Source organism: Rattus norvegicus, chromosome 14 (assembly GCF_021556685.1).
Source record: "Rattus norvegicus strain SHRSP/BbbUtx chromosome 14, alternate assembly SHRSP_T2T, whole genome shotgun sequence".
Classification (NCBI taxonomy): Eukaryota; Metazoa; Chordata; class Mammalia; order Rodentia; family Muridae; genus Rattus; species Rattus norvegicus.
The window spans coordinates 37,010,900-37,025,877 of record NC_141547.1 but is presented as its reverse complement, the minus strand read 5'-3'; the positions used below and the strand labels follow the sequence as shown (position 1 = coordinate 37,025,877).

At 37.6% G+C, this 14,978-nt stretch overlaps 1 protein-coding gene across 4 annotated transcripts in view; it reads right to left on the bottom strand.

Moving 5' to 3' along the window:
• Positions 1 to 7,722: 7,722 nt before the first annotated feature.
• Gabra4 (gamma-aminobutyric acid type A receptor subunit alpha 4) overlaps positions 7,723 to 14,978 on the bottom strand; it is a 77,311-nt gene continuing 70,055 nt past the window's right edge. For 3 of the 4 annotated variants that reach the window (XM_087582138.1, XM_087582140.1, XM_087582139.1), the window contains one exon: positions 7,723 to 10,176. In XM_087582138.1, coding sequence (XP_087438264.1) covers positions 9,652 to 10,176 — 525 coding nt within the window. In that variant the 3' untranslated portion in view covers positions 7,723 to 9,651. The remainder of the gene's footprint in view (positions 10,177 to 14,978) is intronic. The other variant, NM_080587.3, reaches the window with a different exon arrangement.

Genomic DNA, 14,978 nt, shown 5'->3' with positions numbered 1-14,978 from the left:
AAAATTGGAGTACAGAGCTAAATCAAAAATTTTCAATCAAGGAATCTCAAATGGCTGAGAAGCCCTGAAAGAAATGTTCAACATCTTTAGTCATCAAGGAAATGCAAGTCAGAAAAACCCTGAGATTCTACCTCACACCAGTCAGAATTACCAAGGTCAAAAACTCTGGTGATAGCAGATCCTGAGAAAGATGTGGAGAAAGTAGAACACTCCTCCTCCATTGCTGGTGGGATTGCAAGCTGGTAAAATCACTATGGAAATCAGTCTGGCAGTTCTGAGAAAACTGGGAATAGTTTTACCTGAAGAACCAGCTATACCACTCCTGGACATAAAAAAAAAAAATGCTCCAACATATAACAAGGATGCTCTACTACATTCATAGCAGCCTTATTTATAATAGCCAGAAGTTGGAAACAACCCAGATGTCCCTCAAGAGAAGAATGGATATGGAAAATGGGGTACATATATACAATGTTGTACTATGCAGTGATTAAAAACAATGACTTCATGAAATTCACATGCAAATGGACGGAACTAGAAAATATCATCCTTAGTGTGGTAACCCAGACACAAAAGAACTCACAGTATGTTCTCCCTAGTAAGTGGATATTATCCCACAAACCCACAATGCCCATTATTCAGCCCATAGAACATACGGAGCATAGAAGGAAGGAAGACCAGGGTGTGAGTGCTTCAGTCCTCCATTGAGGGGGTAACAGGATGAGTGTGGGAGGTGGAGGGGAAGGGGGACCAGGGAGGAAGAAAGGAGGGGGAGGAATTAAGGGTGGCAGCATCAGGATCTGGAGGAGATGTGAGAAAGCTACATAGTATTAGGAAGTCAAACAAAATTATGTAGCAGGGGAGATGAGGAACTGGGGATAACTACCAGAGAGTCCCAGACACCAGGGAAATATCAGGCTTCCAGGACCCAACCAGGATGACTTTAGCTGAAATGTACAGAGAAAGGGGAGATAGATCCTATAGAGACCTCCTCCAGCAGATAGGCACGACTGCTGTCAACAGATGGGGACACCCACCTATCTCAAAGATTTTAACCCAGAAATGCTCCTATCCAAAGGAAGAACGGGGACAAAAATGGAACAGAGACTAAAGGAAGGTCCAACCAGGGACTGCCCCACCTGGGGATCCATCATGTCTGCAGACATCAGACCCAACACTGTTGTTGCTGTGGTCAAGGTTGTCGAGAGGTGCTTGCAGACAAGAACTTAGTATGGTGGTTTTTGAGAAATTCTGGCCAACAACTGACCAATGCAGATGTGGATGCTTGGAACCAACCATCAGATAGATGGAGCTCAGGGAACCTGGTTGGGCAGCTGGCAGAAGGACCGGAAGGGCAGAGAGGGATTAAATCCATTAGAAGAACACAGGCTGGCCTGACCACCCAGTTCTCTCAGAGTCTAGACCACAAACCAAGGAGTGTAGCTGGAGGGATCCATGGATTCAGATATATATGTAGCAGAGGATGGCCTTGCCTGACAGCAAAGGGAGGGGAGGCCCTTGATCCTGGAAAGGTTTGATGCTCCAGTGTAGGGGGATGCTGGAGCCGTGAGGCAGGAGAATGTGGGTGGGTGGGTGTGCACTTTCATACAGGCAAAGGGGAAGGTGGAGGGTGGAGGAGTAATGGGGAAGTGGGATATCATCAAATGGGGTGTTGGTGGAGGGGTTAACTGGGAAGTGGGGTATCATTTGAGATGTAAACAAATAAAATGATTAATAAAACAAAAAAGAAAAGAAAAAGGAGAAAAATGTATAAAAGAGTTTTTGTTCTCTTGGATAAAAGAATTGTCAATCTACTAATCATTTGACGAAGTGGAAAACAACAAAATGTAATCAATGAATTAAAATTATCCGAAATACAAACAGAACACTGAAACGTGAAGCTCCTTGGAGTGGAAGGCTTGAAAAGAAATAAGAGAAGAAGAGCCCTCACAAGAATTCACGAAGGATTCCTAAAGGAAACTAAAGATACTTGCTGGAGCTGGTTTCTACCACCTCTGTCCTTTCTGTCTGTTCCTAGTCCTTTTCAGTATTCTTGGGAGCTGTATGGTTGATTTAACACTGATATTCTTCAAGCATGGCACCCACTCTTAGTGATACTTTCAACCTGGAAGGCAGGAACCATTTAGCTCTGGGCACCTTAGCAAGGAGGTTATACTCAGTTCTGTTGCAGGTCTAGTGCAAAGTGACACCATAGGAAGTCATTCCATTAAAGACGATGGAACATACATGTTTAAATCCATCTCCCCCACAACAAACTCTGCAAAAACATAGATATTGAAAATTTGAGGCAAAACTTGTAGCCATATCTTTAATCAAATTAGTACGTAATTGACAACACACTATGACAGGTGTCTCCAACAGGGAAACATTTTTTTTTCTCACAAGACTCAAGAAGCTAGCAGGCATCTATCTTGGGAATGATACAGATTCCACTGAGTATCATAGAACTGAGATGCCCCCAAAATTGCTTTCTTTGAGGCTGCCCTGGGATGGAACATGTATAAACAACATTGAAACAAAACTTCTTTTCAGACAACTCCCATCAATGTATTCTAGAATCACAGAAGATCAGGCAAAGGAGGCAACACTGAGATTTTTCTTTAAACCATTCCGCTGGGTAACATTCAAAATGCTGGAAGAAAGGAGAAAGAGACGGGGGAGAGAGCAAGAACAACATTCGCTAGTAACAAAGCAAGTAAATTTGGAAGCTTGAGCTGTGAACAATGCAGACCACCCAGACATCCAAGCGGTGTGAAGAATATGGTCTCTGGGTAGAAAACTAAAACAGATTTTGGGAGGTGGGCTAGCCTTTGATTTAAATAGCTTCTGTGGGTTGCTCTGACTCACACGCCCACCACTTCCCACACTAAAGCTCAGTAAATAGCTAGCTTAATCCTATGATTAATAGAATGAAAGTAATCCCCCCAAAGAAGCAAAGGCAGTAAAAGTACAATGAAAAAATGTTTTCTCAAGAAATAGAAAGCTAATATGAATAGCTCTCTCCAGTCACAAAAATAAAAAACCATAAATATCTCATTAATATAATAGATTGAAAAGCTCAAAAATGACAGATTATGTTTCAATAAAGCAAAAAAGGCATGAAGATTAAAAAGAACACTGTTGAGAAAACACAATAAAAGCAGTAAAACCATTATTAAGTTGGAAATTACAAGTTATGAACCTGAATGGATAAAACTGAGATCCCATTAAGTATAGTTGAAAAGGTCTGAAATGTGAAAAGATACAAAATAAATTAGAAACTGTTACAAAATACAAAAAAAGATACAAAACAAATTAGAAGAGATTTCATGTTAGTATTAGTCTTTCCAAAAAAAAGTTTATTTAAACATGTAAAAAGAGAGAACTTTCCTGAAATAAAAATCTCAGATAAAAGAAACAGCATCTAAAACCCTCTTGCTTTGATAAAACTATCTAAATACCAACACTTGTTTTTACCTGGTTCTTAACCTGGGAAAAAAATTAATTCCTTAAGTTAAGTATAGTTAAAGTCCTCAGGAGGCTGTCAGGAAAGTTATGAATTCAAAGCTATCCTATATAGGAATAAATTTCAAAATAAAGAGAATCTTCCATATATAAACAAGAAAAATTAATTATCCAGAGCTACTTGGGAAGCTGAGGAAGAAGAATTGAAGTCCAAGAACTGTCCAACAGCTCAGACAGAGGTCAGGGCTAGTACAAATAACACAGTGGTACATGTGGCCCATACATATACAGCCACCAAACTAGATAAGATGGATGAAGCAAAGAAGTGCAGGTCGACAGGAACCGGATGTAGATATTTCCTGAGAGACACAGCCAGAATACAGCAAATACAGAGGCGAATGCCAGCAGCAAACCACTGAACTGAGAACGGGACCCCCATTGAAGGAATCTTAGAAAGGACTGAAAGAGCTTGAAGGGGCTTGAGACCCCATATGAACAACAATGCCAAGCAACCAGAGCTTCCAGGGACTAAGCCACTACCCAAAGACGATACATGGACTGACCCTGGGCTCCAACCTCATAGGTAGCAATGAATAGACTAGTAAGGGCACCAGTGGAAGGGGAAGCCCTGGGTCCTGCCAAGACTGAACCCCCAGTGAACGTGATTGTTGGGGAGAGGGAGGTAATGAGGGGAGGATGGGGAGGGGAACACCCATAGAGAACGGGAAGGGGAGGGGTTAGGGGGATGTTGGCCTGGAAACCGAGAAAGGGAATAACAATCGAAATGTAAATAAAGAATACCCAAGTTAATAAAGATGAGGGAAAAAAAGAATAACACAGTGGCAGCATGCTTGCTTATCATACAGTGCAACTCTGGGTTCCTTTTCCAGTGCTGAAGAGGAAAAAAGCAGTTTTACTTTTGAATATTTAATGACTGTATACGTGACTCACCATTTATAAAATTATACCTTTTAACCATTCTATTACTCTCTGCAGATCTTGTTACAAAGGTATCAGGCATCATGTTTATGAAATGGAGATCTCACCTTAGTAGGACTCCATTGGTTCTGATCTCTTGCATTTTCAACTGTATTTTAGTGTGTGTGTGTGTGTGTGTGTGTGTGTGTGTGTGTGTGTGTGTGTGTGTGTGGCATGTTGTTTGGGAAGAAGAGGCAAGGCTTTTGAAGACAAGTTTTCTATACACAGATTTGACTGACCTTGAACTCTCTGAGTTATAGACTACACCAGCCTTCAATTGTGACTTATGGTGATCCCCCAGACTATTTGCTTTTAATTTTTAATTAGTTTTGTTTCTAATGTATTTCTTATTTTTGAAATTGTAATATAATTCTATCATTTACTCCCTACTTTTTCCTCCCCCAATCACTCCTGTGCACCTCTTGCTCTCTCTCAAGTTTATGACTTCTTTATTTTAATCATTTTAATGTATATGTGTGTGATTCACACACATATCTCTTCTCTGTATCCATCTAGACAGATGATAGGCAGATTACTAAATGTATAAATGCATGTGCATACTTCAGATATCAGGATTTGCTGTCAGTATTCAATTACCTTTCATTGTAATAAGACAAATTTCTTATATCAAAATAATAGTGAAACTCTCAGGATTAAAAAAGAAACGGAAGTCAATGGTTAATTGGAAAAGTAAAAAGACTCACTTGTTCTTCAACCAAAGTTCCAACAGCAGTCAGTGGGCTTTCTTCAAACAGAAGCGGAAGTGGGTTAGTCTTTCCTTAATATCCTGTAATATTTTTAACCCATCATCACTAATTGGAGTAAAGTTCAATCTTTTTCAGTAATTTCCAAAATATTCTCCCTTATCTATTTCTACCACTTCCTGCTACTACGAACAACATACACTTCCCTGGGTTCAAAGTTGTATCAATACAGGAAGAGCTTAGCTTGACATTTTAAATCCTTCATGTTCCAGGTAACTACAGAAGGAAAATGTACTTTCAATTGTGGGTGTTGGGGGAGTTGGGCTGGAAGAACTTCGGATCACAAACTTCAGTTCACGGCCACCCCTGAGAAGCTTCATCTGTCAAAACGTTCCTTGCCACAGTCACAGTTGCACGCATCTGTTCCCTGTTAATATTAGACAGCTTAGGAAAACTGGAACTTGAGACAAAAGAAAACATTATTGAGATGAGTCCACTTATTTACACCTTGTGTATTTGGTTTCTGCAGTAAATTTCAGTTTTAAGACACTGGTTTCTAATACCTTGAGGATTGTAGCTTTAAGAGTCCTGATCTTGGCCTGGCTCTGAACTCAACACATTTATCACACACAGCAGTTCCTAATCTACCTATGTATTTATTCAATGGTAAACTGTGAGCATCTTCATAGAATGGCCTTTTTTTTTTTAGCTCTACCTTAAAATTAAACCAACATTGAGTAGGATCTCATTGAGTGATAAAGAGAGAGAAAAGGAAAAATACTCAATATTCTTTCATCTTTAAATGGTAAAATCTTTTATGGGGGAGCAAATAGTTAATATACAGAGAAAGAAATTTTTACCTTGTTTGAATGATAAAGGCATCTCACTTGGAAATAAGTCAGAGCTTGAAGTAATAATATAAAACTTCTCCTTAATAATGTATTTGTGGCCCAGGATATAGAGTGTAGAGTGTATCTATTGTAAGAATATGCTTTAATTTATTATTATATTCATATAATATTGAAATTTAAACCAATTGAAGACTGTTTAAATCCCCGCTTTCAGCCCTGGGGTGGTTGTAGGACTCATTCTGAATGTTAGTGTGGTCAGAACATGAAAACAAGTGCATCCTCTTCTTTTTGTTTCCCACTGCAAATTATTCTCAACACTAGATGTGAAGATCAGTTGAATCAGGAAACTGGAGAATGGAGACATTTTCTACCTTCCTTCCTGGGCCAGAAAGAATTGCCTGGCTTATAGAAAAAAGTAAAATACACACATGTTCTATGTATTACTTGAAATAGCATCTCTGCTAAGGAAGATGATTGAAAAATGACCTTTCAGAAGTTCATTCCAGCCTACTGCATTTATCATCATTAGTAACTGATCTGTGACTCATCTCTCCTATCAAAGAGGGCGATGCTCTGCTTTCCTTTTGGATTCGCGAAGCTCGTTTTAAAGTCTATATTACAGAAAGCATTAGGTCTGTGAACAAGAAAGAAGTTTTTTTTCACTATTGATTAGTTATGAAAATGTATTTCATAACTAGCCATGCAAGGAGGAAACTAGAAGTTAATATACAACTAGAACCTGACACCATGGAAATGAAAACCAAGATTAATGTGTTCTCCAGTAAAATATAAGTCATTGTAAATTCAAGCTTTAGAGATGGAGTTACACCAAAGGTATCGTTCTCAAACAGATTTATCCTCTGACTCTGAGCTGCTCAGTACTTTGAGAACCCATAATCCTCTTCCAAATGATGGTGAAAGGTGACTAAACCTTCACACGAAAATACCCAGTGTGCTTCTGAGTTATGAGAAAGATATAAATGATGTACAAAATGAAAAGAATTCAACAAGCCATGTGCTATTATTAAAAATGCCACAAGCAAATGAGATAGATTCTGTATACTAGTGATTAAAAGTTGCGGTAAATGTAGTCTTCGAGCAAAAAAAAAACGTGCTACTTGGCTCTTAAGTCCTTTCTAGTCTTCTATTTGTACAATCCACACACTTGGGAAACAGGAAGGAGAAACTCAGGTTTGCAATCAGCCTGAACGCTACCTGTGGTAGTATTCAAAAACTCTTTCTTCTCCCCCAGCCCCAGAGTAGGGGAGTTCACTTTGTTTATTTGTGTTTTGTTTTTTAATTTTTATTTTTTATTCACCCAAGGTTTCGTTTGCTCTTGTGTTTGAAGACTGGTTTGTACTCTGTCCCAGAATGTCCTAGAACTCACTCTGAAGCCTCAAACTCATGGCATTCCTCCACGTCAGCCTCACCAAAAATGGAATCACAGGTTTGAAGTATCAAGATAGGAAGAGTCAGTTATTTTTCAATCCATTTTAAACCCATAAAATTTAAGAGGCCAATAAAGTGTTTAAACTTTATAGAGAAAGAATGTGATTTTTTAAAGAAAGACAGTGGGAAGGGAAAAAAAAGGGGAAAGTGCTTCTCTCTAAATCAATAAGATCATGCATTAGTACAAAAGTGATGATGGCTTCCCATCATAGCTCTAAGCATTGGCCCAAAGGCCAAAACCATTTTAACACTCATGAAATGATTTTATTATAAGATTTTATGTACAAGTACTTTTTATTAAATGTATAAACATATTTACAGATTTTCCCAGGCCCCATTTTGCTAGAATCAATTTATAAGTAAAGATGTCTTCAACATCTTTCAACTTTAAAGTGGATTTAATTCTACAAAACATTTAGAAATAAAAAAAAGAACGAATTCTCAGTTGGAAGTCAATTAAAATTTGACATTTTCAATTTTTATAAGTCTCATGGGCAACCATTACAAACCAATGCAGTAACTCAGAAGTTCATATGAATCAATATAATTTTACCCCAGAAAATAAGAGATTCTTTCTATAAGATGGGCGTTTCTATCAAATGTTTCCCCTTCCCACACCCAGACCACATTCATTTACACATACCAAGAACAGGTAGAGATACAGGAAAAAGAATCTGGAAGTGAAACACCAAAAATATCAACCAGGATTGAGCTATTTTAAAAGCTGCAATGATTCAATTAGGCTTAAGCCTCCATGATGAAAAGGAAAAGTCAGCACTTGAAAACCCAGATATGTTGCATAACACTCACTGACATCCCACCTCAGGCTATGATATTTTTATTCTCTTCTTTCTCTAGTTGCTTCTTTAATTTTTAAAGTAGCTTGGTTATAAACTCTTATCAAACTCTCAGAAAAACAAATACAAAACATGCCAGACATACAGATGTTCAGAGCACAGAAGCTGGGGAGGACGTTAGCATTTCAGCAGTTAGTAGTACTCTCTATTGGGGTAAGCAGACAAACGGCCTGTGCAGTCTTTTATTTGGATGATTCTGGTACAGTGGGCAAACTATTATGTGACCTGAATCAAATCTGACACAGGTAATACGTTAGGTTTTCCAGTGCCCAGAATTATATGTTTCAGGTATATAATACTTTTTCACCTATAGAACAACCTGTATCAGTAATTCCTTATAGTTTGAGAACCAATCATCTAGATTGTACTAACATGTACTTATCTCCAAGCTGCTATAAGAACTTTATTTGTTTTCCTTTGTCAGCTCAGGAGAAACAAATATATTGGCTATATTGTCTGACGCTAACTAAATGGCCTTCATTAAAGAACATAATGTCCTCAGCTAAATTATGGTTCTTTAACATGCATTGACTGTCCTACTATTGAAGTATCTTTGTGAAGGTGAGAGAGCTTCCTTAGAAGATTCTCTAAACAGCACCTAGAACACAGTAGGTTCCAGGCTCTGAGGAACTATGTGGTCAATGTATACAGTACATAACTGAATGACTTACTAGGAAAAAGAATTTATACAATGAATTTAACTTTGGCTCGAAGCACAACATTTCAAGTCAACTGTTAAGTATTGTTTGACCAATCATGTGCCAGAAAACACATTTGCCCTGGTCGGTGTCTGTTACTGATGCAGCAGAGGTGTCATGTATTGATCAGTGTTTGTTTTGTTCCGTTTTCCTCTTCCCAGCGTTGTGTTTAACAGAGAAGGTCTTACTTTGCTGGTACTATGAAGACTGCAGAGGTCACTGCATATGACTTCCAGCACACAGTTCTGGTTAAGGGCAGTGCCATTGGGAAGTTTTCAGTGTCTGTTTGATTTCATGGGTTATATTTTTAAAAAATTCAGTCTTTTTTTTTCAAATTTCAATGCAAAAAATGTGTACCACATATCCCTTCTGGCTCTGGTTCTCTTGCTCCTACTTTCCGTAATGCTCCGTGTTCTATCTCATTTGAACACTGAATAGATTCTTTTAAAACCTTCTTTCTATAAGCAAAGGCAGTTCACTTTCTAGCCACCGAAGAGATTATTAACTCTCTCCATATCTGCCTTGTATTTTTTTAAAGTGAAAAAATGACATAGAATTTTTATTTTAGTAAAGAATACTTACCTTTAAAAACATTTAAAAAGACAGTCTGTATTTCCATCACGGTTATGAAATTGCTTTAGCAACAAAATTACATTAGACTTTCTGATTTCTCCATGGTGTCCTTAGATAAATAAACCACCCAGTAGACCATGTTAAATGCCCCAAATGTGACTGGAAAGAGAATACGAGCATATTTGTCTATTTTACTTGTGCCAGATCCAGAAGGTGGTGGAGCAGAGGGAGGAGGTGTGGCTGACACATTCCCAGGCACCCCTGTCGTATTAACTGTTGTCTTAATGCGCCCAAGTCTAGCTCCAAATGCCGGGCGAGCAGACGCCGACCGCAAAGGAGCTGGCTGCAGTGTCCCGTGAGGAGAGGGCGATGCGGCAGACGAAAGACCTCTTGCTGCTGCAGAGATAGTCTCAGCTGCATTTGCCCTGCTGAATGGATTTGGACTGGAAGCCAAGTGGGCCTTAGGAGTGGTTTCAGAAGACTCCTGGGCAGCGGTGGTCTTGCTGGAATGGTTCCCCACCTCAGTTCTGCTGTTGACATCTGATTCTGAGTGGACTAATGCATTTGTTCTTTTCCTCATGTTCAAATTAGCATGTGTATTCTGAAAAGATACATTAAAAATTACATGGATTATGTTATTTGGTGTAGATCTGTACACAATTCAAAGATAAAATATGTGGTTACTTGGGTCTAAAAAATAACCATTTTATAACCATTTTAAAATTCTCTGTAGCCATTTAATAAGCAAAAGCATTGCTTATTTCTAGCCATGTTAAATGGTAAGTAAGGAGATGGAGAAGTCCAGAGAACTGAGAAGAAGCTTGTGAATGGGTGACAGGAAAAAGCAGGCCACATAGACCATCAATTTTATAAATATGCAAATACATATACGAACTAACTTTGGCGAGACGGGCACTTTTTATAACTATATTTCTCAGTACTGCACTTGGACGCTGTTTAGAGGTTCACTCCACACCTCTTGCACTTGTGAATTATGACTTCAAGGTCAATGAGTTGAGCTCGAAAACAGAAGAAAGCAGTTTCACAAAACAGAACCAAAGCAGACCTGGAGAGGCTTAGAACACATTCTTCATGTCCTTCTGGAGTATTCCTCCCAGCTGATGGCAGCTGAGCTAATGAGAACCTTAACCTAACACATGGCAGCTAATTTCAGAGGACACAACTGAAATAAAAAATCAACCTGAAGGCTGGAGATAACCATTCTATACCCTAAACTTTCTCTCTACTATTCTTAAATCCCATTTTATAGAAAAGAATAATCAATTTTAACTTATTCTATAATATTATAAACATCAGAAAGAACAAAAATACCTTTGAAGTGTGTATACTATTGCAGGAAATAAATTATGTATACCCACATATGATGACTTAAAAGAATATAAGACAAGTAAATATATTGAAAGAAAAACTGGGACAAAATACTAAGCAGGAGCAACGAGAAGGTTCAACCAGGAAAGGCATTTGCTGACAAGCCCAGTGACTGGGGTACCATTTCTTAGGACTCACATGATGGAAGGAGAGAAATGACTCTGGAAAGTTGTTCTCTGATCACTACATATGTGCACACGCATGCAAACCTATACATATATGCAAAATCAGTAAATAAAAAGTTAAATAATTGAAAGTAAATGGAGAAGGAAAGTGATGAATTATTAATGGAATACATAGTAGGAGTGTGTGTGTGTGTGTGTGTGTGTGTGTGTGTGTGTGTGTGCATGAGCATGTGCGAGTGGGTTTCTGTTTTTAGCTTGATAGTTTTGTACTGTTTTCTTCATCAAAAAAGTTGAGGTGTGTGTAGAAAACTTTATCTTCTCTAATGCTAAACCTAAAGATGCATGACTTCCAACTCCAATTGTACAATAACAGAGACTAATTTTTTTCTGGTTGGAATGATGAGAAAGGACCTAGATAAAATATATAAACAAGTCATCATCAGAAGACACTGATCTCGAATAACACAGGGCGAGAATCACTGAGAGAGGAGGAACTAACCATGAGACTTTCCATATTGTGGGGCAGGAAATCAAAAACAAAACAAAAACTGACACAGAAAAAAATGCAGTAGACCCCTGGAACAAAACAGATGACTTGAGAATGTGAGGGACTACCAGTGGCTAGCATTTATAGGACAAAGCACTTAAGAGACAAAGGTTGAAGAAAGATTTCCTAAAGTCTACACTGAGCTATGTTCAGGAGAACTTAAGCAAGAAGTATTTCCCCAGGACAAAAATAATAAAATAAAATAAAATAAAATAAAATAAAAAATAAATAAAACAAGCAAACCAGAAAAGAAAGTGTAGAAGAAAATTGTACTTGACAGGATCCCAGACATATATATAACAAATGAGTGCTCCTATTAGCTGGATTTAAGTGTCAAAACCAACTCAGAAAGGCTTTACCTAAGGCATATGGAATGAACAGATCTAAACTGTGACAGTGGCTCTCATACCCCTACTGACTATTTATGAACTGTAACAGCAAGGTCAGAAGATGAAGCTGACACCAATAACTTATCTGCTCTCCAGAAAAAGGTGGAAGAGTATTTAAGAGACTCTTAAAGATTCCCTCGGACAAGTTTTCTACTAGAACTTCTTGAAGTCCTGTAAATTCTAGGTCGTAAGCATATTCCAAGCCATAGAGCTTCTTTATAGCCATGCCTCATGTAATGTGCACACTCCTCCCCGATCAAGAGATGGAGTCAATTTCCCCAAAATTTTACCTTCATCTTCCCTTAGCCAATAGTGTGCAGTGTGTTAATGGTAGTATGTCATACACAAATCTACCTGAAGAATTCTGATTTATTTCATCAAGCTTAAAATATTGCAACCAAGACAATGAAGAAAACATCCAACTTAACTTATAGGGTAAAAGAAACATTGGCATGTAATCACTTACCCCATTGACACCGAACAACACGCTGATGTGTCTGTTCCAGCTAAGAGAATAATGTAAATAGCCCGAGAAGCTAAATAGACACAAGCAGAAATTCCACACTGATCCGTAGAATTGAAAGCAGAAGTAAATATTTATTGTATAGACAGAACTATTGTTAAGACTTCTTAGGCAGTGTTGCCTTCAACAGTTTAACATCTCTACACTAATAAAATAACGTTCAGACAGGAGGTGTTTCCAAACCTCTCTCATGAGGAGTTCTTTCAACCTTTTAAGCTAACGAAAAGGTTGCTTTACCCAGAACCCTTAGAGGACCTTCAGGGGGTGCTGTTGCCTAATGTCACACACTTGCTAAATGACCAAGATACATTTTGTTTTTCAGAATTCTCCTTGTGCTTGACAAATGGAATTACAGTCCTTTTCAACTGGGAGAAATTTCAGTGTCACTTCACTTTGTTGAGAAGGAAAATAACAGCACAGAGGTCCTGACTGGTTGGAAGCTATACCAAGTATTACTGTCTTAAATTTGCTATACCAAATGGCTTTCTACTCAGAAATGTGATGGAGGCATTCAAAAACTTACCATTCAGAAGTTTATTCAAGACTTGGAAATCAGAAGGATGGTACAGTTTTTCAATGTTATAAAGGCATATGTATCAGCAGACCATCCAAGGGATGTGAGGTTTTATGGGTTTTTTGTTTATTTGTTTGTTTTGTTTTGTTTTCCCCATAATTTACCTGAATGTAAATTCTGCTATTTACTGTTGGGTTAGTGACTAAATACTATTAAGTTTCCATACTAAGTTGTAACTTCCTGCCCAGCAGAAAATGTAAGAAGTTTTCTTTTTCCATGTGGCATGCAACACCTCTGTATCAAAACTACCCATTATATTCTAGAATGCATTACTTTTAAAAAGTGCTTACAAGAGGCTCAGACAATGGTTCCATGAGTAGAAGTGCTTTTGATGCAAGTGTGAATGTCTTAGTTTGAATTCCTGAACATAAAGCAAGGAGCAATTGAACACATTTATAACCCCCAGTGCTACTATGGCAAGGTATGAGCTACAGAAAGAAGGATGGCCAGAAGCTTGTAAGCCAGACAGCCTTGTGTACATAGTCCTGAGCAATGAAGACTCTGTCTCAAGACACAGTGGAAAGCAGGGACAAACATCTGAAATTTCCCTCTGAACTCTGACCTGTCACATGTAATTCCACCCTTCACACAAATATACAGATTTATACAATTTATATAAATTGCCATTTCTCCAAATGATTTTGAGCTAATTTTCCACCTACGTGGTTGATTAATGAATTGAACAAATCTTGTCATATGTACATCAGACATTTGTAGAAGTGAATTTCTGATAGTTTAAGAACTATATTCTAATAAACATATACACATATATGTATATACATATGTATATATGCATATGCATATATATATGTATATATGCATATATAGATCATCTATAACAATTAAGGACATTTAGAAGAATGCATCAACAAAGCAAGAAGCAATGGGAATGAAGAAAATAGAATAAAATCATTAGGATTACTGAATGGAAAGAAAAAACAAATGTGTGTCTGTTTAGTTTAAATGTATTAATGAGCTTCTGGAGCATAAAGAGTGTTTTATTAATCACTGTAGTTTAAATTACTCAGTAAGAGCCACTGATCTTTGCACCAAGATGAAAGAATTATAAAAAGTCAAGATCCTGCAAATGTTTTCATAAAAGCAAAACAAAACCAAAAAGAAAAAAAAACATTTTTTACCTGGTTCCAAGCTTACTCTTTAATTGTGGAGTTGACTTTTGACTCTTGTAGGTAATACAAAAAGTAAATAAGATATCTGGATTTTCTAGACTCTATGAATTATTTAGAATTTATTTCCTAAATTCTAAATCTGACTGAAAAGGCCTACTCAAAGAAAAAAGGAATTTGGCTAATTTGAGACTTAAATCTTTGTTCTTTGCTAAGCAACCAAATGCTATTTAAATTATCTTCTATTTATGTCTGAAGGTAGACTGTGCAAATATTTGTCTTCATGGGCAGGCCTGGTGGCACACTCCTTTAATCCTAAAACTAGGGAGGTAGAACAGGGGATCTCTGAGTGTTTGAGGCCGGTCTGGTCTACAAAGTGAGTCCCACAACATCCAGCACTGTTACACAGAGAAATCCTAACTCAGAAAACAAAAACAACAAAGCAAAACAAAAAACAAGAACAACATCATCGACACAAAGATTAGTCATGATGATAAACCACCAAAGTACTTAGAAATCCATTCCTCTCCAGTATAGGATAACTAGAAAACAATATTGGTATCGAAGTCAAGTTTCGGAACAAATGAAGTGTCAGTCAGTGTGACTTTGATTCACACAGAGTTTAGAGACTTCTATTAGTATTCTACAAACATACAGTAGTTTCCAACAAGGACCTAAGCATAATTTGAAATAAAAAAAATAATTTAATTCGAAATCACTTTTACACTA